Source organism: Tachyglossus aculeatus, chromosome 21 (genome assembly GCF_015852505.1).
Source record: "Tachyglossus aculeatus isolate mTacAcu1 chromosome 21, mTacAcu1.pri, whole genome shotgun sequence".
Taxonomy (NCBI): Eukaryota; Metazoa; Chordata; class Mammalia; order Monotremata; family Tachyglossidae; genus Tachyglossus; species Tachyglossus aculeatus.
This window is the reverse complement of record NC_052086.1, coordinates 73,720,217-73,747,712: the sequence shown is the minus strand read 5'-3', so window position 1 is coordinate 73,747,712 and position 27,496 is coordinate 73,720,217. Positions and strand designations below refer to the sequence as shown.

Here is a 27,496-nt window from a genome sequence, read left to right as displayed (position 1 = left end):
GGAGTGAAGCGGGTGGAGGTCAGATTAGAGGGGGTCAAAGAGAATTGGAGGTGAGGAAGTGGAGGCTGCAGGTGTAGACCACTACCTTAAGGAGTTGAGAGGAATAGTTGGAAGCCATTGGGTCAAGGGAGGGGTTTTTTTGTTTTTTTTAGAATGAGGGATTTCATGACATGTTGGAAGGAAGTGGGGAAGAAGCCACTGGAAAGTAGTCTGGGAGGGAAGAAGTGGGGGCAGAGGCATTGAGGTTCTAGAACTTGAATGAGCTGCTATTTGATGAGGCCAGGTGTTGAACAAACATGGGATGTATGTTTTCACTCCTAGGGCTGATGGCCTAAAAATTAATTAAAAATCTGAAGGGTGAGGAGGAAAAAAAATCCCTTTTAAAAACAGCTGTATATGAAGGCTGACCAATCGTATGATGGTACTTCATTATTGAAAATAGCATGATAAACAGAACCGCAGTGTGTCACTGAATCATCAAATCCCAAGGCTTTCAAGAATATCATGAAGGCCACTGCCTGCTCTAGGCAGTTGTGCTCCCATCTATCTTCCTTGCCTGTTGATGAGGTTGACATTGGACAACATCCAAAGCCTTAGTGAAGATCAGGAGGAGTTCACCTAATAAATCAATCAATGGTATTTATTGAGTGCTTACTATTTGCAGAGCACTGTACTCTTGGGCGTGTACAATAGAGTAAGCAGACATGATCCTTGCTGCCCTTAAGGAGTGTACAATGTAGTGAGGGAGGCAGAACACAAAATAAATTGCAGGTAGGGGAAGCAACTAAGTATAAAGATATGTTCACAAGTGTTGTGATGGTGGTGGGGGCGATGGAGTGAATACCCAAGTGTTTAGGGGGTGCTCAAGTGCCTGGTGACACAGTAGGGAGGGAAAATCAGGTGGTTAGATGTAGTTGTAGTAGGGCTTAGAAGTGGTCTGTACTTAGTACAGTGCCTCAACACTTAGCACAGTGTCTGGCAGATAGTAAGCACTTAACAAAGACCATAATTATTATCACTATTATTATAACATGATACAGTTATATATTATGGTATTTGTTAAGCATTTTCTACATGTCAACCATTGTTGTAAGCACAAGTGAATCAGGCTGGACATAGTCCCTGTCCCCCAGGGGACTCACAGTCTAGATAAGAGGGAATATGATTTAATTCCCACTTTACAGATGAAGAAACTGAGGCCTAGAGAAGTTAAGTGGCTTACCCAAGATCACACAGCAGACAAATAGCATAGCTGGGATTAAAATCTAGGTCCTTTGAAACCCAGGCTCTTTCCAGTAGGCCAACAGTGCTTCTCGATGAGATTGAGAGGGGGGTGAGTTTCAGGTAGGAGGGTTATGATCAAGTGGTAGATGGCGAGAGAGATGGAGGTGAGGCATAGTGAGTAGATTGGTATTAGAAAAGCGAAGTGCGTGGGCTGAACTTTGTGAAAGGAATGAGGATAAATATGAGGGAGAGAAGTGATGTGGATTTGGAAGTTTTGAGGAGTGGGCAGATGTACACAGAGCAGTGTTTTAGAAAAATGATCTGGGCAACAGAATGAAGTACAGACTGGAGAGCGGGAAGTCAGCGAGGAGGCTGATGGCAGTAGTAGAGATGGGATGTGACAATAGCTGAGACCAGCGTGGAAACAGTTTGGATAGAGAAAAAGGGCAGGTTTTGGAGATGTGATGAGGTTAAAATACTCAGGGTTTGACGATTGGCTCATTATGTAAGCTTTTAAAGAGTGAGAAGTCAAGGGCAATAACTTTGGTATTTAAGTGCTTATTCTGTGCCAAACACTGTACTAAGTGCAAGGGTGGATTCAAGACAATCAGGTTGGACACTGTCCCTCATGGGTTTCACAGTCTAAAGGAGAGGAACAGGTACAAATCTCTATTTTACAGATGGGAAAACGGAAATAAGGAGACATTAGGCAATTTGCCCAAGGTCACACAGCCAGCAAGTAGCACCGTGGGTCCCCTGACACACAGACCCATACTCTTTCCATTAGGCCAAGCTGCTTCCCAAGAACAATGTCATGGTTTCAGGTCTGTGAGCCAGAAAGATGCTTGGGCTGTCAACAGTAAGGACAAAGTCAGGGGTTGGAGAGGACTCGGAAGGGAAGATGAAGTGTTCAGTTTTAGATATGGTGTAAGTGCTGCCAGTGGGACACCCAAGTAGATGCTCTGAAAGTGGGTGAGGAGCCAGCAAAAGAGACTGAGAAGGAGCAGCCAGTGAAATTGGAGGAGAACCAGGAGAAGATAGCGGAGGTGAAGCCAAAATTAGATGGTGTTTTCAGGAGAAGGGAGCGATCCACAGTGTCAGAGGCTGCTGAGAGGAAATTTCTTCAGATTTGGTGAGAAGGTGGCCAATGGTGACTTTGGAGACAGCAGTTTCAGTGGAGGGGGTGTAAGCTGATTGCAAGGTGTCAAGGAGGGTGTTGGAGGAAAGGAAGTGGAATTTGGATAGGATGGGAATATTCTTTATTTACCCAACCAGTCCTACTGGAAGGAAATCAAATTGGTTGGACACGATTTGCTCCTTATGAACTAACGCAGGTTACTTACTTTCCAATATCTTCTTTTAGGTTGTTATTTTTACCAAGAGTTAGAGTGAGAATTTGTTTTAATACTGTCCCGCCACTAAATGAAATGTTATCAAACCCGAATCAAAATATTTTGAATAGGAAATCCTTACCGATTGAACTATCAGTTCCACTTTCTCAAGGAGCAGCTTGGTCTCTTGCAGGGAGGAAAGGCATTCACAACCTTTAAAAGGCTGCTGCCCTCCATTTAAAAATAGTTCCCATCATAAAAAGACAGCCAACATTCAGCGGCTGCCTGTGTCTGCTGAGTGCAGGTCATGGCTGATGCTGAGCGTGCCCTGGCACATAAGGCCTGGAAGACAGCCTTCTGCACCCAAATGGCAACTGCCAGACTGGAATGTAGTGGGCTGAAGACAGAGGAAGAGGAGCAGCCCAGATGAAAGCCTAAAGGGAGGACAAGGAGAGGAGTGGCCTGGCAGAGAGACTTGGGTGTGCTTGGAAGAGGAATAATAATAACAATAATAATGATGTTATTTGTTAAGCGCTTACTCTGTGCCAAGCTCTAAGTGCTAGGATAGATACAAAGTTACCAGGTTGTCCCACGTGGGGCTCACAGTCTTAATCCCCATTTTCCAGGTGAGGCAGCGGAGGCACAGAGAAGTGAAGCGACTGGCCCCAAGTCACACAGCTGACAAGTGGTAGAGCTGGGATTGGAAACCACGATCTCTGACTACCAAGCCTGTGCTCTTTCCACTAAGCCATGCTGAATAACTCAGGGCTGGGGAAAGGAACAGCTTGGGATGGGGCTAGTACCAGAAAGGGGAATGGAGTAAGGGAGAAATGGGGGAGCTAAGAAGGAAAGCAGAGTCTTTGAGGGGCAGATCTACGCTCATGTTTTCCTTATTGTCCAGACTGCCTTCAGACCCTTAACTTTGTCAATCCTCCTCTCCTTCTGTCACCTCTTCTAGAAAGTGTTCCTGGATCCCCTCCCTACTATGCTTATATGTGTCTGCCTGAAGTTTTCTCCCCCTTCAAATCTGAGAGACCACAGCTCTCCCCCATCTGCAAAGCCCTTCTGAAATCACACCTCCTTCAAGAGACCTTTCAGATTCATTTTTCATTTCCCCTCCTACAGCGTGCTGTTTCATCAGATCTGTGCCACCTGAGCACTGTATAACACAACCTCCCACACAACTTACACCCTTATCTTGCATACCTTAGTTCTTCAGCACTAACTCATGTACACATCTCCTTTTCCTTCTTCCTCTTAGATGTAAGTTATTTTACTGTCCTTTCCTCAGTGGGCTACCTCCGAGTGTAGTGGCCTGCACATGCTCTGGACTACAAAATTCTATTTGTTTAATTTCTTGTTTCTGTTTCTTATGTATCTCATTTGCTCATTCTTTTACCTAGTGTATCTTTGCCTCTGTGACCTTGGGCAGGTCACTTCACTTCTCTGGGCTTCAGTTACCTCATCTGGAAAATGGGGATTGAGTGTGAGCCCCATGTGGGACTGGGACTGTCTCCAACCTGATTAACTTAGTGCTTAGAACACTGCTTGGCACATAGGAAGCATTTAACAAGTACCGTTATTATTGTTTCACTCATTGGCTATATTCCTTGAAGGCAGAGATCATTTTTTAGTTTCATGAGCCGTTCCCCAAGCACTCAGTATGGTGCTCTGACTACAGTAGGTGCTCAATAAATGCTGTTCAAAATGATGATGAGAGAATTAGGAAACCAGAAAAGAATGAGAGCAGGAAGAAAGGAAGATGAGCATAAGAACATATGTAAAACCAAAAGAGGGAGGATTTCTAATTCCTGATAAAAAGCCCCTGACTATTCAGGTGGCTTAGGGAGCATGAGCAAAGCAACCAGAAAAACAGGGAAAACAGTTAAACACTAAGAATAAAAACTGCTTGCAAAGAAATACAAACATTCAGCACAAAGGGAAAAAAAGAGGCCACTTTTTTTTTCTTTTAAAGATAAAAAGAGAAGGGACAAAAAGATAGGGGTAGAGGAGGAAACACATGTCATCTATATAACCTAGTTAAAGCACGGGCAATTCTGCTGACCTGAATAAAGACAGGATAGTTTCTACCTGGCCGACTGCCAGAATTCCTCAAAATGCCGAGATGAAGCCCTCACTCGGATGTTACACAAACAAATTTCTTGTCATGTAACACAACCACACACAAAAAAGTTTTCAGATCTCTTACAAACTCAAGAATCAGAACATAAGAATTGGATGTAAACGTCTCCTAGAGTCTCATTTGAAACTTTTGCCAATGTCCGTGGAAAAGTAATTTTAGCGAGGATGGAAATGAGGTTCCCAGTTTAAGCTAACGTCATCCACCACTGAGACCAGGGAAATCATTTGTGTCCTTAGGTGCATATACTCAACATTCTCCAGATTTACCCCAATTTTAAATTTACCGGCCCTGAGTAAGTTACACTGTGCTTAGGAACTATTTGGCTTACGGAGCATTTTCTGTGTAAACAGAGAATGAAATACAATTGCCTGCTTGTGGTGGTGGAGTGATGGCATAAAAAAAACCTCAGAGCTGCTGAAGGTTGGTACTTCATGAAAGATTTGGAATAAGCAGAACTACAGATGAGTACACATCCTAATGCCAGAGCACTGGCTCACCACACGGTAAACACAGACCCTGCACTGCTAGGAATACCAGCTGCCGTTGCTCAGTATAATTTAGTTAAAGGGACCTTTGGCTTCGGAATAATTCCGGTACTAAAAGTAAGATACATTCATTTAAAAATTGCGACAGATTTGGAAGACTGACTACACTTCAATTGCTTTGATGACTGTAGCTAGAGCACCTGACAAGTTGTGGCTAGGGATTCTATGGGCTTTAAAAGCCGTAGCACAGAGCCACAGCACTCTGTTTCCTTATTCTCCCCCTTGTTCTCTCTCACTTGCTTCATCTTTCTCCCCTTGCTTTAAACTTCCAGGCCCACACCCCCAAACTCCCCAAAGGTTCGTCCAATGGAAATATGAACCACAGCAACTCATAGATACCATTTTCTTTTTGCATGTTGTGTGGGTGAGGTGACTTGCTCGATTTATGTCCTTTCTAGACTGCTCAAATCCAGGAGCTGTCTTTCCGTATTTTGTATTCCAGAAGGTTACGATAGTTTTCATTTCAACCTCACACAAGGCCAGGTGACGGGGAGGGTGCTTAATGCACCCTTCTGATTACTAAGTTCCTTTGCTATCTTCTGAACTAGAACCGGTCTTTATAGATCATGAACATCTCCTCTTCACTTACCTCTGGATGAGAGGTGTGTATGCTTCGGGCCTGTTTTATGGCCTCTTCATAACGTGGAGGGTCCTTTGTCTTGGGGGCTGGGTTGCTAAATAGAGAGTGCTGTAAGATATATTGTTGAGGTTGAGGTGGTGAGCTAGGCTGTGCCAAACAAAAATGAGACAAATAAGAAAGGAACACATTATTTTGGGACAAAAATCGACATATTTTCTCACCTGCCTCGCCAGGGAACAGCTAACCTTGATGAGAACAGCACAGTAGCCAAATCATGCTAATAAAAAGTCTGGGTAACAGGTCTCGTAGCCTATACCTACTCCCCCAATCCAGCTTTAGACATTTTTCCTGTTGGCAGAAGGGGCCACAGAGGGATTTAAGGTGTTGGAATAAGTGGCTCAAGAAAGAAGATTTTCCTTCTTTCCTTTCTCTGAATCCTATATACATAAGGTATAAGTGGTTATTCCAAGGGTATGATTTCCTTAACACATAAAAACATCTCCATGCTCTTTAAAGACGGATGAAAACATGTTATTCAGGACTAGCATTGCTGCACAACAAATGTGGGGTTACCTTTTGGGTAGGGTTGGATCCGTTTTGCAGCGAGGGAACCTGGCCGTTCCTGGACTGAAGGACAGTGGTGGCTGTCTTGTTGATAAAAGGTTGCTGAACTGCTGGAACAGATTGTCTTTGATAAGGAAATCCAGTATTTGATGGTGAAGTTGATGGAAAAACCTGCAACATATCAATATTTTCTAATAAGCTTCTTTGGGTTTACTCATTGGATTTAGGAAGTTGGGAATTCCCTTATACAGAATGAAATAACTGACCCAATTCTGAAGAAATCATTTATACTGGGGGGATTGAATTAGATCATTGTTTTAACCCCTTGAACTTTCTCATATTTCCTGAAGATTTTCTTAGCTGCTGACATTTTTATCTCTAACTTTCTGCCTACAACTTCAGTTCCTTGCTGGGTGTACTTCTCAGGAAAGGAACAAAAAAATTCATTGTAGCCCGTTGACAACCTGAAAATACAGTCTTGTGCCTATTCCCAGACCCAAGTTGGTCCAAAACAGTTAATCAGGTTTGCTGAGTACGTAATTGCCGAGATTTAATCATCTAAATCCTCTCATGTCTAATAACATTTATAACCAAGATATTCCGAGATTCCAGGGAGAAGGGATTGCACAAGGGAAAGAATTCAAGGTTAAATTTATCACGCTATGAAAACAGCTCCATCTAGTGCATACTCAACTTCAGCGAATGCTAACCATGTTTGGAACCAAGAAACAAGGTGGAAAAAGATCAATAATAAGAATTATTGTGGTATTTAAGCACTTATTCTAGGCCAGGCACTGTTCTAAGCAGTGGGGTGGATACAAACAAATTGGGGTTGGACACCGTCCCTGTCCACATGAGGCTCACGATCTTAATCCCCATTTTACAGATGAGGCAACTGAGGCACAGAGAAGTGACTTGCCCAAGGTCACAGTGGAGCAGGGATTAGAACTCAGATCCTTCTGACTCCTGGGTCCATGCTCTATCCACTAGGCCATGCTGCTTCTTGCCAGGCCGTTTAGGATTATTAAGATAACTCTACATCTTTGTAAATTGCAAATTACGTATTTCTGAAGACAGAAAAGGACAAATGTATCTAAATGTTAAACAGATCTTGAAGAATCTTCCATTTACTCTCCCAAGCACTTGGGAGAGTGCTCTGAACAAGGTAAGCACTTAAATACAACTGATTGATTCAATCCTAAAAAGCTAAGAATTTTTGAATGCATAAATATTGGAGGTTTCATATTTTTCATGAGGGATACATGTGGGCTGTTCCTGGTTGATGACGACTCTGTGATATTCATTTTTTTTTGTCTGTTTGACTCTCTTTTTAGTTTAAAAGCCTGGGGGTGTAACTTGTGGCTGCTGTTCATATGCTGTGAGTGTTCTCTGGGTTCACATGTTGATTGTAGTGATAACCCTGAAGCTCAGGGATGTCTGATTCTTTGCTCTGATTGTTGCCATGCTGCTTGGTGAATCCTAAAGTTTCCTAACTGGGTTCTGATGGGGTCCTGATGGTCCCAGAAAGATTTCCAAGTCAGGAAATTTTCTGTTTTTTTGGTCTCTTTACTTTCAGTAACTCCCCTGATTATTGTGCCTCTGAAATAGTTAATTCTGGGTTACGGCCAGGTTTCTTCAAAGTTGATGTTTTGTCGTCTTATCTGTAGCAACATTAGGGTCAACTTTGAAATCTTGGTTCCTTTTTCTACCGCAGAAATCAATGGTATTTATTGAAACTTTACTGTGTACAGAGCACACAGTACTTTTCTAAGTGCTTGGGAAAGTACAACAGAGTTGTGGATAGATGTGATCCCTTGCCCACAAGGAGCTTGCAGTCTACAAGGGAAGACAGACAATAAAATAAATTACAGATAGGGGTAATTACAAGTATCAGGATATGTACATAAGTACTGTGGAGCTGGGGTGAGTATCAAAGTGCTTAAGGAGTGCGTAACCAAGTGCATAGTCAACCCAGAGAGATTTTTGTGCTTTTTGAAAGATAAAGTTCCCCATTTGCCTCATGTATGTTCTGGATGGTAACCTTGTCTTCACAATGACATGGTCCTCTCCTGGTTCTCCTCTTACCTCTCTAGCAGCTCCTGCTCAGACTCTTTCATAGGCTCCTCCTCTGCCTTCACCCTCTAGCCATGGGAGTCCCTCAAGGCTCAGTTTTTATGTCCCCTTCTATTCTCCATCTACACCCACTCCCTTGGAAAAAATCATTTGCTCCCATAACTCCAACTACCATCTCCATGCAGATGATTCCCAAATCTATCTTTCCAGCCCTGACCTCACTCCTTTTCTACAGGCTTGCTTTTCCTCCTATCTTCAGGACATCTCTACACGGATGTATCACCGACAACTCAAACTTAACATATCCAAAACAGAACTCCTCATCTTCCCACCAAAACCCCATGCTCCCCCATCTCTCTCATCACTATAAACAATAGCCCTCTCACAAGCCTATATAATCTTGGCACTATTCTCGGCACTCACATCTGTTTCAACTGACAAATTCAATCTGTCACCTTCACAACATCTCCATAAACCCACCTTTTCCGCTCCATCCAAACTGCTCCTTCGCTGACTTAAGCACTTATATCCCACATCAGTCTCCTTGCTGATCACCCCACTTCCTGTCTCTCCCCACTCCAGGTCTTCACTCTGTTGCCCATTTTTCTGAATAAAAAAGTTCAGTCCATGTTTCCCCACTCCTCAAAAACTTCCAGTGGTTGCCCATCCATCCATTCACACTCCTTACCATTGGGTTTAAGGCACTCAATCAGCTCTCCCCCTGCTACCTTAACTCACTGATCTGATACTTCACTCCTTTAACGCCAACCTACTCACTCTCATCTATTTCGCTGCTGATCCCTTGTCCGTGTCCTGCCTATGGCCTGGAAGTCCCTCCCTCTTCATGTACAACAGACTACAACTCTCCTCACGTTCTAAGTTTTATTAAAATTACACCTCCTCCAAGAGGCCTTCCCCAACTAAACTCATTTCCCCTACTCCCTCTCCCTTCTGCATCACCTATGCTCTTGGATCTATAATAATAATAATGATGGTGATTATTAAGCACTTACTATGTGCCAGGCACTATACTAAGTGCTGGGGTGGATCCAAGCAAATCGGGTTGGACACAGTCCCTGTCCTGCTCACAGTCTTAATCCCCATTTTACAAATGGGGTAACTGAGGCACAGAGAAGTTAAGTGACTTGCCCAAGGCCACACAGCAGACAAGCAGGGGAACCGGGATTACTGCACTCTTTAGGCACTTGATATTCACCCCACTCTCAGGCCCACAGAATTTTTGTACGTATTCATAATTTATTTAATGCCTGTCTCCCCCTCTAGACTGTACGCTCTGTGGGCAAGGATATGACCAACAACTCTGCTGTACTTTACTCTCCCAAACATTAGTAAGTGCTCTGCACACTAAGTGCTCAATAAATACTATTGATTGATTGATTGGTCGATGGACCCTTATAATTTTGAATTGTACTTTATGGTTGGGCTCAACATTCTTCTAAATTCCTTTCTGAGTGTGAGGTTCATAGCTTTAATGCTTCTGCCATTGAAAAAACAACCATTAGTCTCTGCAGTTAAGTAGCCTATTTGCTAAGTGCTTTCTATATGATGGACTTAACTGGCTTTGGGGGCAATGGGTCCCAAGAGTTTGTCCAGACTTTTATCCCAACTCCTGAGAAGAGGATTTGCCACCAACCTTACTTCAAAAGTGAAGTTGATATTCTTGTAAGGTTTGAGTAAAAATGAGCTGAGTTCTGAAAAATGGACTGAATCATTTGTGGGTTGTCTTGTGCTTCTAGCCCAGTCACCAGGGCAAAGCAGCTCCTATATAATGACTGATTCACGAACTTTCAATTATGCTCTGAGCCTGATGGATTGGGAGAGCTTCCCAAAGTGCTGGAATCATGTCTAAATATCAGTACTAGCTCCCTGTTCTGACCTCGAGCATGTTAAGTGTCTTCTATTCGCCGAGCACAGTATTAAGAGCTGGCATAGATACAAGGTAATCAGGTCAAACACAGAAAAGATGCAGAGCAGAAAAAAAAAAATGTTAGGGGGATCCTGAGACTTAATTTGGCTCTAGGCCCCATAATTTAAGAAACAAGCTATGTTCCCAGGGAGAAGGTCACGTCAAACACAAATTCTGAGAGGACCGAAGTCTATTATTACTAAAAATGCTTAAAATTTCCAGTACTTCTCTATAGCTTTATTATTCACCAACCTTTCTGATTTGTTGAGATTGATTTAGCATGTGGGCGAAAGTGTCTTGCTTCGGAGCTGCTGTCGGGGCCACACCAGAAGATGAAACTGGAACTGGTACTTGTGACTGAGTTGGAATTCCTGCTTGTGGTGGACCCTAAAACAATGAATGTAAAAGAATCAATTTACTTCCATGAATCCAGTGAAAATGTATTCTCTGTAACGCTTGCATTGGTCAGCAGCCAGGAATTCTGGGGCTTCCATTTACAATGAATTAAGAAATGGATTTTTAAGAACATCAAACAGGGAGTGTTAATGGTTATCTAATAAGAGGCTGTCAGAGGACACAATTGAATATGCTGTAATAACCATAAGTAAAGGTTTGTTCTGCACAAAAGATTTCCAGTTTTAAATTTGCATGGCTTCAGCCCAGTTGCTGTTTACAAAAGTTGGCCATCTGAAATGTTGTTTTCATATGGAATTTTTTTCCTTAGAATTTGTTGGACTTTCTCTTCCGACTGAGGAAAAATAGAAAATGTCCTAAAAACTCCAATAAATTAGCAAAAGAAAATGTTCACAAAAGCAAATCCTTTAATACTATAATATTACAAGGAACCTGTTACAGCTAAAGCAAATTATTCATGTCTCCACTTATAAGTTCCACTTGACGTAGAGCTAACATGCAAATTAGGATGCACATATGCACTGCTAGAAAAGCTGGCTGATTGCTCATCCATAGCTAGAAAGAAAATCTGTCACCACTACCACCATCATTATTATCTAATAAACTGGTTCCGTTACTGCATTTTGGGCCCAAGATGAATTGCCCCTCTCTTGCCGTGTACTCACAGGTACTCAACAAAAGTACTCAGACCCAAATTTTTCTTCACATTTCCCTTAAAGATTCCCATTTCTTCCCCCCAGGTCAGTGGTACCGGACCTTTCAATATCTTCGTAATATAATAATCTCTCCAAACAACGGCCACACTCACCTGAAATTAAAGTCTTTTGTGCACAAAGTATTAAAAACGCTTGTGGCTTATTGAAAAAAACACCACCACTATTCCTGCTGAATTTTTTGTATGCATCAAAATTGTCACAATTACTACTGCTTTATGACTAGTAACATCACACTTTCATTCAAGTATTAAGTTAGAATTTCACACCTGTAGTTTTATATCGGCTACGGGGAGCTGTACTGAAGTTACATTCGAACCCTGGATAGACACTGGAAGTAGCAGCTGCGCGGTTGTTTGGGAGGTTAGTAAAGCTTGAGGCTGCGCAACAACCGTAGTCTGTGGCTGTCTCTGCGAACTCACGTAAAACTGCGAGATGACGTTTTGCTGTTCGGCTTTGGCCAAAGGTACCTCTTGCTTGATCACGACGGCCTTTTTGGCACCCGGGTTCTGGCCACCGGGAGGGCCTGGCTGGCCGACGGCTGGCATCGGCTGCCTGGGACTGGAACAGTCGCTTAGAGAGTTCTCATCTTTGACAGCTGGACTGATGTGTTTCGGATCTAAATTATTTAAAGGATGGCTTGCGGGTGCGGGGGGTGGAGGCGGCGGCGGCGGCTGCTGTTGCTGTCCCCGTTTTTCAACCTCCAGTTGCATTTTTAGTACTTCCACGAGCTTCTGTTCTTGTTCCAGTTTCTTTTTGAGCTCCTCAATCTGCTTCTCCTTCTCTTGCAGCTTGCGGTCTTTCTCGGCAGCGTCGAGTTCCATGCTCGACAGGCTTCCGCTCGTAGGACTCGAGCTCTCTTCGTTGGCGGTCATTCTCAAGGGAGAGGAGCTCAAGAACTGGGAGGGTGACATCATAGTCATGATTTCCGTGAAAGTGTCTGCCACGTTAGTGTCCTCGGTACTTAAACTGGATTGTTCCGAAGGGGAAGGGGAGATTGGCAGAGGGGAGCTTATGCTCTCCACAAGGGCTACGCTGCCCGTTCCACCAGCTGATGTCTCTGACTTGAAACTGGGAACCGAGCTCGCTGCTGAGTTTTTTAGAGTCGCGACTGGAAAGGGCATGGTGACTTCGCCGGTGTTATTAGTGATCACGGCAGAGGTGGTGACGGTAACGGCGTTGCTAGTCGCCGCGCCACTGTTAACCTCCTGGTAAGGTTTCAGGCGTTCAATGAGGTCTGTCTTGGTGCCGGACACCGGTAAGCCCCTTAATTTCAATTCCATCTTCAATTCAGCTACCTGCGGGTAAAACGTGTGGTACTCATTAACGGTTAAGGGATTTGAAGTACTTGCTTACAAATCTATAGCTCATGTTTGTGGAGGAAGAAAGGGCCTGTTTTCATTGAGACGTTCCTGAAAGAACCGGACTTGATAGCTCACTGGTTGTCTGTCCAGCAAGTCAAGACGGTGACACATATTAGAGATAAAAACAAGGCCGGCAGATGAGACAGTTATCAGGCAGCTAATCATATTTACCAAGTGCTTAATGTGTGCAGATCGCTGCACTAGGTGCTTGGGAAGATACAAACAGGCACATTCTCTGCCCACAACGAGTTTACAGTCTACAGGGGGAGATGGACATTAATATAAGTAAATGAAAGCAATGTAGGAAGGCTATGACTATTTCCACAGTAAGAATGCTGGTGACAGATTTTTAAAATGGGCATTACCCTTAAATGCATACACGTAAGTTCTTTACCCTGCAAAGTTAAATTAGATTGGGACACGTAAAACCACAACAATTACATTCAGTTCTTCAATAATCATTATCATAATAATAGTTATGGCACTTGTTAAGCACTTACTATGTGCCAAGCATTGTTCTAAGCACTGGGTGGATTCAAGTTAATAAGGTTGGACACAGTCCCTCTCCCACATATAGGGCTCACGCTCTTAATCCACATTTTACAGATGAGGGAACTGAGGCCCAGAAAAATGATGTGACTTGCCCAGGGTCATGTAGCAGACACGTGGCGGTGCTAGGATTAGAACCCACGACCACCTGACTCTCAGGCCTGTGCTTTAGCCCCTAAGCCACTCCATAAATGTGGACGTGGCTTGTGCACAGCTCCCTCATTTTACTAGTAGGATTTGAGCTCTCTAATCTTTCCAAGTGGAAAATAGGAAGACTGGAAGAGTAATTTTATTCTTTCCAATTTATACATGTGGCTATGTAGTAGTTTGTCTTCACCATTTAAATAGTTAATGCCAAAAGAGCCCACAAAATTACAAAGAAGTTTCATGACAGGTCCATGTTGGTAGCTTTAAACTACTGAAAGCGAATGATTACACACCGAAGATGTAAACTGAGCTAGGAATCCTCTTAAGAACTCCTTTTCAATTTTATAATAATAATGATGGCATTTAAGTGCTTACTATGTGCAAAGCACTGTTCTAAGCGTTGGATGACTGATGCACACCAAATTATACATTACGCATCTACAATCATTCATGGGTCAAATTTTTAACAGTTTTACAAAAAGGTGAAAGGCACGAAAACTGTTTCTACTCATGTTTGATAATGGGTAGCAAACTTTTTTTCATAGAACGGAATTCAAAGCTGCATAAACTGCAAGTAAACAATACGACATGGAAAATTAAAAACCTTACATTAAGCATGTTTCACTTGATCCTAAGTGACAACATTACCAATGAAACCTTCTAATATACATTCCTGTTTACAGAGTAAGAATGTAATATCTGCCTTTAGCTTCATTTGACAACATATTCACCTAGATTTTCCTTTTAATTTAGCTGGAAAGCTCTGAATGTATTTTCCAAGGAGCGTTTAATCCATGCCAAAAACTCAACTAAAAAAAGGTACCGAAGGATAGCAAAATATGCATTTCTAGAAAACTTGATGTATTTTTCCCTTAAATACACTGTCAGTGGGAAAGTACTGATATATGCCAGGTACAGGTTACGGTCATATTCTCTGCCTACTGGTTTTCAGAAGTGAGAGAATCCCAGTTGTGACTATTACCTTCAAGTCATCCAGGCTAGGAGGCAATGGTCCTGGTTTTCTGGTGGGAACAGAACTGTTCTGTCTTGCTGTGTTGGCCACTGCTGTAGAAGTGTTATTGCTCAAAGAATTCCCAGAGCTAGTCTGTTTGTCATTTAATGGCCTTCAAGAGAAAAAGAAAATTAAAGTTGGAAACTTGGCTGCTATGGGTACATTTTCATTCTGACCCTGTGTGCTACTGACTCTACATGTTCACACCCATCTTTCAGGAATCAGCTGCTGGGTAAAAAAGTTAATTCACTTTCCAAACAGCCCACTTCCCTTCCCAGCCTGATTGATACTTCCCCTCCAAAGAGAGCTACTCTTGGTTGAAGCCAGGAAGTGTCCTTGTGGGAGAGGTGGAGAGTGATCTCTTAGGGAGAGACTAACAGAGGCGCGGTTCTGGAAGGGCATTTGTCAAGTCCTTAAAGCCCCTGCTCTCAACATCCCTGAGTCTGAGTTGGCAAACAAATGCTGAACTTGTCTTTGCTAAAAATCTGACTTGACAGTGCATGTCATCGCGCCCCAATCAAAACCGACGCGGGATACTTTCTTTAACGTAGTAATGCATGGCCAGCCCAAAGCTGAGTGAAATCTGGGTTCATCTTTCGCCACTGTTAGGGGCTCTCTGGCTGGGTGACCAAATGTGCACAGCTGTATTTCTTGGAAAAAATTTGAGCAAGAAATACAAACACACACTCATAACAATGAAACACAATGTGGGAAAAGTAATCAGAAAAGCTAGAATGATAAAAAGAGAATGAGTTCAAACAATGGTCAACTTGATCACCTAATTCACTGGAATAACAGAGACAACCCCAATGCTATAAGACATCATAGAATTAAATTGGATGACGATAAACGGTGTGATGAGAACTTCTTAGTACATTATCTGCTGTAATTCCTGTAAAGTTTAAAATGTTACTGTTAACCAATTTACTGGGCCCTGTTCTCTTCCACGTTGGTCAGGCCTTAGAGAGGTGCATTTGCTTTCTTAGCCACAGTGGGACAGTGATGCCCTGCAAGGTTTAGTGGACTGAAAGAGTGAATAAACCTCCCTTAGAGTCTCATTTAGTCCGGTGGAGCAACTTAGTAGGGAGGAAAAAGCGACTCATTAAATTTTAAGTTTTCATAACTTCATTTACATTATTTATTCAAGAAACCATATTGATTCAGATTCCGTGAATAATGGTACTTACTATTAAGAAGAATAGTTCTCAACCTCAGATAAACTGAGTTGGGAAAATCAATTTGATTTTAGGCTACACTCTTTGCAGGACCACGAATCAGCAGCTGCTTTGCTCAAGGTCAGTGGCAACAATATAAAAGCTGAGTCCCAAAAGAAGCCTCTGAGCATGCCACTCTCCAACTGGGTACGGTTGCCTTATGAGAAGGGCTGTGTTGTTGGGCTGGGGAATGGGGATAAGTCGTGTGTGTGCCAAAATTCTAATGGGAGACCACTCGGTTTGCATTTCCTCCTTCTTTCAACACCACAAAGGTCGTCTGGACGGGCCCTTATCCCTGTAGTTCTTAACCCAACTAAACATCAGAAGCTACCACAAAGTGCTGTTTTACCTGAAAGAAAAATAGTCCAGACCAGTTCCCTGTTCACTCACAAATCCTCGTTGAATTAATATTTAATATAGGAAAGATGACATTTAAAATCCCAAGATGCCTTTGGTTTAAAATACATGCACTAAAAATTACATATAAAGCTGTAACCCAGAAACCTCGGATTTCTCTAGGATGAGTTACAGCCTGGTAGGTATCATTGTCCGGTATCTCTTGAAACTTTATAAGCACTATGTTCTGGTATCTGTCCATCTGAGATACAGTATCACTGCAGAATATGATCTTTTACTCTACATCTGTTACTCTTAGTTGCCAAACTCTGCTTAAGAAAATTGAAAAATCAGATTAAAACTGAGGAAAACTAATGCAGGTGTTCTTAAGCCCCTACATTTTGAAATGAAAGCACTTTCAAATTTACATGACAGACACTGGTGGCATCTAAAAATCCATGGATAGTCAAATCAATGGCTACAACTTACTCTAATATATTTAGCCCCTAAAGTCACTTTATTTTCTCTTTTCCTCTTGCCACTAACTATTAGCTGGCACTATGATGAAAAAAATATGACATTCGGACATTTTCAAACAGCACAGTTGCCTAATGCACTGAACAAATTTTGTTCTTAAGGCAGACAGCTGTTAAAGGTAAAGCGTTTTTAACAGACCTTGAGTAATATAACATCAGCTGCATCTTACAGAAAACATGGCATCAAACATCTCTGAATTATTTTGATAAATTACACACTAAAATGCATTCAAAAATTTACTGGCATCCCACAGTTTTATCTTGTAAAACAAATATTTGGTAGTAAAAACCTGTAGGTTGCATTTCAAGGGGTCAATAGAGAGCAGAGTTTAATTCTTTTCATCCTGCAATTTCTAGAAAGATGATCAGAAAGTTAAACCTGGATGTCAGAAGATTTAAACTGCCACTCCCAATCACTAATTTTTTTAGTTTTCTGTCTTTGACCACCTCCAACACGGCCTGTGTTCACTATCTTTCGGAGGGTTTCATAAACGGGAGCTGTGCTCAAGTTTTGGGCTTTTAATGCTGTCATAAGTATTTTAATCCCATTTTCTCCCACTTTACTAAAGGGAAAATTTAGAGGAGGTCCTTCAAGTGAGTTGGGAGTGGAACCACAATTAACTATTCCTTTAAGAGAGGTGCTACAATTAAAAAAGGGAAGGTTCCCTTGAACCCTGAACAGTGAGAGTGAGAGCGCGATATATCAATATACAGAAACCCCTTTGTTCTCCAATGATCAAACCAACACTTCCAGAAAGCCATTCTCCTTGGGTTCCCATCTCAGAAAGTAGGGGAAGATGGGAAGAGAATAGCCTACACAATCTGCCCCACTTTTCTAACTTTAGTGCCTGTGTCTTAGAACCTAGACCACCGCACACAACTATTTTGCCACAGTTATAAAGGACTGGAAATAATGCCTTCTGGACACAAGAGCTTGAAGTAATAACCACCTGAAGTTGAATTTAATTTGAATTAAATCCAGCTCTGGGAGCGGTCATTGAAACACAAAGGTATTTGGTTGTCGATGTAACACAAATAGATGGAGCACAATGCAGTCAAACAGATTCCAGGTCGATGACCTGGCCAGACGACGCGGGACCTGGAAGGACTAAATTTTCCCAGTCGGGGCTGGTTTGCTTGGCCTTGGGTGAACCCAGAATTCCCGTTTTCAAATTTGGTCTGGTTACAGCTTGGACTGGCTGCATGGTTTCAGGTGACCTGTCAGTTAATGCAAGCATGGGCATTTGCGCCCAGGTCCTGCCCACCTCATGGTGGCTACTCTAACCTCAAACAGCAGCGGGAGCTTGGGCACACTAAGGCGCAGTTGAGCCCCCCTGAACCTGGTTGAAAAATCAGAGGGGGCCCAGCCCCACTTGGCCAATGGACACAGGATCCACAAGCCAGGACAGGCTACGCAGGGCGGACTCGGACTCATTGGAAAATTGCTCCTGCTTCTATTCTGCAATTGTGTCAGCTTAAAGATCATTTAAATAAAAAAAAATCACCCCCACCCCCCAAACCCAAAACTCTCCAAAAGATCACGGTCACTTCTTTTCAGAGATGAGCCTGTTGTTGGGTAGGGACTGTCTCTATATAATAATAATAGGATTTGTTAAGTGCTTACTATGTGCCAAGCACTGTTCTACGCTCTGGGGGAGATACAAGGTAATCAGGTTGTCTCACATGGGGCTCACAGTCTTAATCCCCATTTAATAGATGAGGTAACAGGCACAGAGAAGTTAAGCAACCTGCCCAAAGTCACACAGCTGACAAGCGGTGGAGCTGGGGTTAGAACCCATGACCTCTGACTCCCAAGCCCAGGCTCCTTCCACTGAGCCATGCTATATGTTGCTAAATTGTACTTTCCAACGCTTAATACAGGGCTCTGCACACAGTAAGCGTTCAATAAATATGATCGAATGAATGAAGAATCATTTGCTGGCCATGAGCAGTGTCTTACAACTTACAAACTGGGTCTTTTGGCAGTGCAAATATTGCACTTCTGGAAGAGAAATCAGCCAAAACAATATCGGCCAGATAATGTGTGACAGAAATGATTTAACTGTCTGTTGAACTTTTCCAACCAACTAGCTTTAGAGACAGGTAAAGCCTAGGAGGAGGATTTTTTTGGTTCCCGTTAAAGAAGGTAGTACCCCTTTGTAAAGAAAAATGGACAAAATTTTTCATACTTGACTGGCGCAGGGAGGATTGTCTGGTAGTTGTAGTGTTGCTGCTGTTGGCTCAGGATCTGTAGTTGCAGGAAGAGCTGCTGTTGCTGTAGCAAACGGGCATAGTTGGAGTCCATCTGTGGCTCGTTCTTCTCACCCTTCTGATCTGGTGGAATGTACTGGTGGTACTTCAACTTCTTTACCCTTGGTTTGGGATCTTTGCACTTCTTGCTCCGATGTTTGTCATTTGGATTCTTCGGATGGCTTTGCTGTTTTTCAGGGACAAAGAAATAAAAAATCATTCACGACCACTACAAGTGCAACACCAAGAGCCTTACTGACTGGAAAAAAAAAAAATCACGTGTCTGCCGTGTGACCTTGGGATTTCACTGGGCCTCTGTTACCTCATCTGTAAAATGGGGATTAAGACTGTGAGCCTCACGCGGGACATGGATTGTGTCCAACCTGATTAGCTTCTATCTACCCCAGTACTTTGTACAATGTCTGGTACGTGGTAAGCGCATAGCAACTACCATTTAAAAAAAATCACCTGAGGCCTGAAAAAAGCAAACAAAAAGGAAAACAAAACAAAAAGCGAATATCCCAGTTTTGGGCACAAAACATGGGAGGCAAGCTGAGAATTTCTTTCTTCGTCTGCCTCGTCTTTTCACTGTGGGTAAAGAGTCAGCTAAAGTACATTCTCTATCAGGTGGCTGTGGTTCAACCCTGGTGGGATGATCAGTGCTCTTCCTTCTGTGAGGCAGTGGGGAGGCTGTAGTACATCTAGGCTACATCTTTCGGCCTTTGCCATCAAAGTCCCTGTGAAGTTCTGATGAGGCACCAAATTCAAAATGCACAGCTCATATTTAAGCTTTCCTTTCGGGATCAGAATCCCTCAACTACCTTTCTGGCACATTTGCACCAACTACAGACTTCTGTACTCACATCCACCTGTAGACTGTCTTTTGATCCACTTTCCTTCTCCCTCCCATCTGCAAATTATTTTAGTGTCTGTCTCCCCTGCTATATTGTAAGTTCACTGAGGGCAGGGATCATATCTCCTAACTTCTTATGTACACTGACAAGCACATGATATTACTTTGTGAAAAGACATGACCTAGTGAGAAGCAGCATGGCTCAGTGGAAAGAGCCAGGGCTTGGGAGTCGGAGGGCATGGGTTCAAATCCTGGCTCTGCCACTTGTCAGCTTTGTGACTTTGGGCAAGTCACTTCCCTTCTCTGTGCCTCTGTTCCCTCATCTGTAAAATGGGGATTAAGACTGTGAGCTAACCTGATCATCTTGTATCCTCCCCAGTGCTTAGAACAGTGCTTCGCACGTAGCAAACACTTAACAAATGCCATTATTATTATTATTATTAATGGAAAATTTCAAGGGCCCAGGAATCAGAGGACCTGGGTTCTACTCTGGGCTCTGCCATTTGTCTGCAAGTCACTTAACTTCTCTGTGCCTCAGTTCCCTCTTCTGTAACATGGGGATTAAATACTACTCCCTCCTACTTAAACTGTGAGCCCCATGTGGACAGGGACTGAGTCCAATCTGATTATCTTGTATCTACCCCAGCCCTTAGTACAGTGCTTGTCACATAGAACATAAGAAGAACCATAATTAATAATAATAATTATGGTATTTAAGTGCTTAACATATGCCAGGCACTACTCCCTGATTTAAATAGAACAGAATGTTGGAAATATCATTTTCTGGTGCTAGGAACATGTTAACGTGAATAGTCTTCACTAGTTATATACGCTTTCCATTATGCTGTCACTAGTCTAATAATTCCAATTTTTAATAGAGCACTCTGCCTTAAAGTCATAAAACTTTAAAAGCAGAGGTTTAGAGTCCTGTCCCCTCGTTTTAAGAATTTCCTTCAAGTTATTCTTCCAATCCCCACTTCAGTGCACAGTCTCACAAAATAAATACAACACAAGATGAACACAACTTGTTGGTTTCTGAAAACTAGTGATACTTTGTACCCACAAAACTAACTGGACAGTAAACTGCTTGACAATTTACAATTACGCAAAGAACAGTACCAGGGTTTTAAGTTTTGTGTTCGCCGCTAAATACAATTCCAAATTCTCACAATTTGGACCACACTACCCCAGAGACCTTTGGTTCACAAGACCGATCAAACTGCTTCTGTGAACTGTTCAAGATTCTAAACTTCTTCATTCGATTAGAAAATGAATTTTGGTTTTTACATAGTCCGATTTGAGTCTGCCATTTCTCCTGGAATGTGCACATGAGGCATTCACGGTGACTAGAGAACATACAGATTGACAACAGCAGCACTGTCTTCCACAGTACCGTCAACTCGGTGTGGTTAATCTGAACTACTGGCGATCATACACGCGGCTCTTACCTCAGTTGCTAGCTTTCTTCCATCAGTAAAGCCACTTACCCCTAGGCCAGGCTGCCGACTGTCAAAGTTACCACTTTTTTTTCTAGGAAAAGGAGTTAAGAGTATTTCCATCTTCATGTCGGCAATTGCTTTACTCTAACTGGAACGTCACTTTGAGTCATGTTTAATTAAATACCTGCAGATTTGGCATTTTATTTTCATTTTAATCTCTCTCACACCTAGCAGAAAGCCACCTGCCGATCTTGCTTGATTACTTCTCTTCCTGACTAGTATCAGTGCTGATCTGGAGGTTTCAAAAAAAAAAAAACCAACCCAAAAAACAAACAAAAAAACCCCACCCCCAAACCCCAAAATCTCAGAAGTCAAATTGCGGTGTGTGGTTTGGGAAGGAAAAAATACGTGAAATGGCTAGAAACTGAATTAAGCATATCGGAATGACAGAAACGGTCTTTGCGTGTGCTTAGTGCGGTGAGGCCACTTGCAGCCCTTTCAGCCACACTCACAACCAAGGGTTCATTTTATCCTTAGTGCTGTCACCTAAAAATAGGAGGAACAACCAATATCAACAATTAAAATGTCCAACAACACTCCAATCAATGGCATTCACTGAGCGTTTACTGAGAGCACCATACAAAGCGCTTGGGAGCGTACAACAGAGTAGGTAGATACGCTCCCTAACCATAAGGATTTTACAGACTAGACTTAATCCCAATGAAGTCAATTTTGTAACACCCTAAAACTTCACCCCCTTTCCCTGAAAAAACAAAATGAAGAACAAAACAACCCTCAGTGGGTGGCCTAGTTGATGGGGCACAGGTCTGGGCGCCAGGGAAACGTGCCACTTGCTTGTTGTATGATCATTGGCAAGTGACATAATATTTCTGGGTCTGGGTTTCCTCATCTGTGAAATGGAGATTAAATGCCTGTTCACCCTCCTCCTTAAATTATGAGCCCCATGTGGAACAGGGACTATGCTGACTGAATTATCTTGTATCTCCCCCAGCGTTTGGCACATATTAAGTGCTTAACAAATACCACAGTTATTATTTTCTGAATTTGTGATCTGATTTATAGGGTTAGATCTGGCTAAAGCATGTTTTCTACATGACATGTACTTTCAAAAATAAGAAAATAAAACACAAAAAATACAAAACAGCTTACTTTCCCTATCTCACTAGTATTCACACTGTGAGCCCTGCTAGTGTTAGACTATGGAAGATGAAAAGCAGGAACTAAAAATTTGCACTCAATGCATGACACTAATAAGGACTACTTTCTTTGTCAACGTTTGAACACCTAAAGAAAGAGGAAATACTGCTGGTTACTGTGTGTATCTGCCCTAGACTGAACACTACAGTAAGTGGGGGACATTAAGCGCTTAGTACAGTTCTCTGCACACAGTAAGCACTCAATAAATACAACTGAATGAATGAATACAAAGATCTTGCTTTTCTCTACACACATCTATTCTTTATTCCAACTGCTCAACATTTAGCCATTACAAGCCCTTTACACTTCTCAAAATAATGCTGCCAAGGTTATACTCTTTTTCTCTACCTCTGACCCTACTGCCAAATATTTTAAATGCCTTCAAGGCTGAATTTTAATGTTAAAACCCAATCCAAGTCCTTGCCTTCATGGGCCCTTCAATTCCCAATCTCTGCCCTGACTTGTTCTCTGTTCCCTGCTATTATTTTCTTCACCAATTTGAATCTTGGCACAATTCTCTTTTAGTCTGTATCTTCTCTGAACTGGGGAACCCCCAGGGGTGGGGGAGTTTCCTTTTAAGACACTAACTGCTCCTTTGCCTCCGGAGTAAAGAGAATAACTTGATCCCAGGGTGGCTTTTCAACTCCAAAATCCATCTATGCTACAAAGCAGTGTTCTCTCAGGACACTTGGTATAGCGGCTTTGAGGAAGACCTGTCTTCTCTGGGTGGTTGTTCAAGCAAATTAAGCCTCTAAAATCTGACTTAATGGCTATTCCCTGATTGAGCCTTTTAACCCCTTTAAATGGTGGGAATTCTTATTCTCATGGTATAGGTGGGAAAGCGGAGGTGCAGAGCTACCACCTGGTCACAAAGCACCAGGAGATAGTAATAGGATTTAGTTCTTCTCACTTCCTACTGAAACACTCACCAGACAACACCAACCAGCAGTTGGTGTGACAGCTCCTAACAAGAGCAAAGGTAGAATGCTTGCAAACTGGTCTTTTCAAGTGCTTAGTACAGTGCTCTGCACACAGTAAGCGCTCAATAAATATGACCGACAAATTTAATCAATTCAATAGTATGGATCTATTAATTATACATCATCTTAAAGTGCATTTTTTTTAGCAGATGATTTTGAGAACTGTGTGTGTTGGAAAGAAACCCTAAGAATTTAAATCCTTTCTTTATTTCTTTGAAGATGACCAGTGGTTTGCTCAGAACAAAATATTTAGGGCAATTCCTGAAGACACTTGTCTAAAAATCCTCCCCCTCTCCCCATCGCCGGGGTTCTGTTTTTGAAGACTGTATACAACACATTCTCTGGGGCAAAAATAACTCAATAGAAGTGACTAATTTTAAATTCATGCAGTACTCTGAAAAGACAATAAGATCCAAGACGAAGTTATTTAAGGTTTCACACAAACTTCTGTGATAAAAGTACAAAAAATGGACAGAAGCTTACAGATAGGCTAAAAGTGTATTCAGCATATATAAGCAGTTTTTAGAAATCCTACTGGAGGGGCCTCAAACAGGTATTTTTTATGAATTACATTTTCCCACGAAGACATACTTTGCAAACCTTTTAAACTGCAGCAGAATTTATTTTAGTATAGTCATCAGATCATGTGGACATACGATCGCCTTTTTCAATGTTGCTCCATCCAATTATTATTAAAACAATGGTGAATTCCTTTGCACTCATATCATCCTCATAGAAGTGGGTACTTGGCAAACCAATACATGCCCAAGAATGTTGAAACTTGAACGTATTAATGAACTGGATCCAGATGAATTTTCTTTCTCCATTCCTTTATCTCAGATAATTTATCAATTGTAGAGCTATAGATAATTTAGTCATTTTCACTGAGAATCTGCAGGTCATCTCACTAGTCTAAGTGCTCAATAAATACCATTGACGGACTGATTTAATGGCCCAGTGTGAATTAAAATACATCTTTCACTCCACCCACGATCAGCCCTTCACACACTGGCTTTTTTTGAATACGGGAAACCAGGCGAGAAATATTGCCCCTCCCTGTCTGTGTGAGACTTCTTAAGATTTTTTTTTTTCAAAGAAAGGAAATAACTTACAGCAGAACATCACCACTACACCAATTTTCTTCTAAAGACAAATTCCTCAAAACCACTGTAATGAATTTACTTGGCATTATTTCAGATGGGGATAAATGTGAAGAATGTTCTTCAAACAAAAAACAGATTATTACTATTAGTTGTTTTTTTTAAATCCTACAAACCCAGAATGCTTTACTAGGGGTTTGCATTTTATTCTTTACAGCCAAATATTTTTCTATGGATGCTAAGAGGTTTGGATTCTTTTAACACATTTTGATTCCAACATGCTGCATTGCCTAAATATGTGTTGAGCGTTTAGAATTTTAAAATCCCCAAATCCCCAATACTAGCTATTACTTCTGTACAATGATATTGGAATAAGCCTGGGTGGGTTCAGCTTGCTATTAATGAACAGCTTTCAACGATACCTTGATCTCAATTTCCCACCTTCGACCCCTTTCTCACACTGTTACCAAAATCCATCGGACCGCACAGTTCTTCTCACCTCTTCTAGGAAGCCTTCCCTTATTAACTCACACCACTCTTGTCACATCAACCCAACCCCAGCTGCATTACACATACACCATTGCTTTTCTTGGTACTTATGTTTGCCTATATATGTATTTATTAGCTATTTCAACCTGATACATTTGTTCTAGTTCCTTTTCTATCCTTATTCCTTCTCCGGTTCCCACTGCTTGTAACTAACTCAGCCTTAGTCAGTCCACCTCATTAATTTATAAGCTCCTGGAGGGTAGTAATAGTATGTCTGGCTTCTGTTGTACTCTCCCAGGTATTAATAATATAGTGCTATCTAATCAGATACTCAATAAATACTACTGATTGATGATACTGCTGAGAGTATTACGAGAAGTTTGAAAACACATCCTACAAAACCCAAGGTAATTGTTGTTGCCATGTTGAACTCTAGACCGCTGCTGCCACCATCATCATCTTCAGTATTTATTGAGCACATACTGTGCACAGAGCCCTGTACTAAGCATTTGGGGAACATTCTAAAGAATCACAAGATGCAGTGCTTGCCTTCAAGGAGTTTACTATCAACAGTGTATTAACTAGCTCAAGGGCAGGAATTGTGTCTATCCTATCTTCTCTATTTTATTGTACTTTCCCAAGCACTTAGTTCAGCCCTCAAATGCCACTGATTGACTGAGAGATACATAAATATTTCAATTTACTGGGTGAGATGTTTTGAAGCTTCTAGGACTTGGCACTAATGGGAGAGTAGTGGGGAAAGGAAAAGACCAGTAGGACCGAGGAGCCTGAACTTGACGTCCACTGTTAGATGTAAACTCCTCGAGAGTAGGGGTGTACCGTTATTGTCCTCTCCCATGTGTTTAGTGCAATAAACAATGATAACTGTGCTATTTCTTAAGTGCTTGTTAGGTATCAAGCATTGTGCTATGAGCTGGGTGAGGTATAATGCAATCAAATCAGGCATAGACCCTGTCTCACATGAGACTCCCCATTTAAGTGGGAGGGAGAATAGGTATTTAATTCCCATTTTACAGATGAAGTACTTGAGGCACAGAGAAGTTAAGTCACTTGTCCAAGGGCAGAAAGAGAGCAAGTGATGGAGCTGGGATAAAGCCCAGGTCTCCTAGCAATAGGGCTCCCCCCAAAAAGGCTATGGGTAGGTGAATCTCAGAAATGAGGCTTTTCCACGAAAAAGTCCCAAGTTTCGTTGCACTCATTTAATGACAGAGGGAGGGTTCCCTCTTTGAGCACTAAATAGAGTAGTCTGCACAAAGTAAGTGCTCAAATACCATTGATTTGTCAGTGAGTGTGGATTTTTTTTACCTCCAATACTTGACTTATTTTCAAATAATGTTCTCCAAGGGGAATCAAAATAGAGCGATACTGTCTAAACTAGGGCTTTCTTTGTCTTCTCCATGATTAAAGAAAGAAGTCAAGAGAAGGAAAGCTACAGGACTCCAAGAGGGCGGAGAAAAACCAGGAAGAGGGAAGAGGAAAAGGGAAAAGAACAAGAATTATTCGCTATTGGCAGGTTTCGACACTTTAACACTCCAATCCTCTTTAGCTCTTCATTCGTGACACTAAGAGTACTCTCCAATCTCCTGAATCACTGACACTGCTGTAGATTGGGAAAGGGCCACACCCCTCTAATTCAAACTACCTCAATGAGGAAAAAGATTTAACCCCACTTGCGGTGTCACAGGCATATGAAATGAGTAAAATGAAACTGCAAATTCTGCTGTTCTACCTTGAAACTACCAAGAAGCAGAGTGGCCTAGTGGAAAGAATATAGACCTAGGAGTCGGAGGACCTAGGCTCTAATCCCGGCTCTGCCATTTGTCTGCTGAGTGACCCTGGGCAAGTCACTTAACTCCTCTGGGGCTCAGTTCCCTCATCCGTAAAATGCGGATGAAGATTGGGAGCCCTATGGGGACGGTGACTGTGTCCCGCAATTTTATCTTAGCATTTAGCGTTTAGTAAAGTGCTCTGCACACAGTAAGCGCTCAATAAATACAACTGAATGAATTACCTATCCCAGTGCTTAATAAAGTGCCTGGCCCATAGGAAGCACTTCCCAAATACCATTAAAAATATACTGTCACAAACTCAGAGAAATGACAGGGCCTTATTCTGCACTTAATGGAAGGTAGCAGAAGCCATTTTGTGACCAAATATTGCTGTAACTTTCATTTCCAGCCATCATACACTCCTCTAATGCCAACCTACTCACTGAACCTCAATCTCATCTCTCTTGCCGCCGACCCCTCGACCACATCCTGCCTCCGGCTTGGAATGACCTCCCTCTTCATAGCCAACAGATCATCACTCTCCCCACTTTCATAGCCTTATTAAAAACACATCTCCAAGCAGCCCTCCCTGACTAAACTCTTATTTCCTCTTCTCTCATTCCCTTCACCATTCCCTCAGTCCCACAGCACTTACGTCCATATCTGGAATTTATTTATATTAATGTCTGTCTTCCTCTCTAGACT

The 27,496-nt window shown here is 42.1% G+C and overlaps 1 protein-coding gene across 2 annotated transcripts in view; it reads right to left on the bottom strand.

The window, feature by feature from the left end:
* The window catches only part of MRTFB (myocardin related transcription factor B), a 224,856-nt gene that overhangs the window by 12,547 nt on the left and 184,813 nt on the right, over nt 1–27,496 (bottom strand). For both annotated transcript variants that reach the window (XM_038763518.1, XM_038763519.1), the window contains 6 exons: nt 18,862–19,109; nt 14,557–14,698; nt 11,784–12,812; nt 10,640–10,774; nt 6,397–6,558; nt 5,833–5,970 (listed from right to left, as the gene is read on the bottom strand). In XM_038763518.1, the coding sequence (XP_038619446.1) occupies nt 5,833–5,970; nt 6,397–6,558; nt 10,640–10,774; nt 11,784–12,812; nt 14,557–14,698; nt 18,862–19,109 (1,854 nt within the window). The remainder of the gene's footprint in view (nt 1–5,832; nt 5,971–6,396; nt 6,559–10,639; nt 10,775–11,783; nt 12,813–14,556; nt 14,699–18,861; nt 19,110–27,496) is intronic.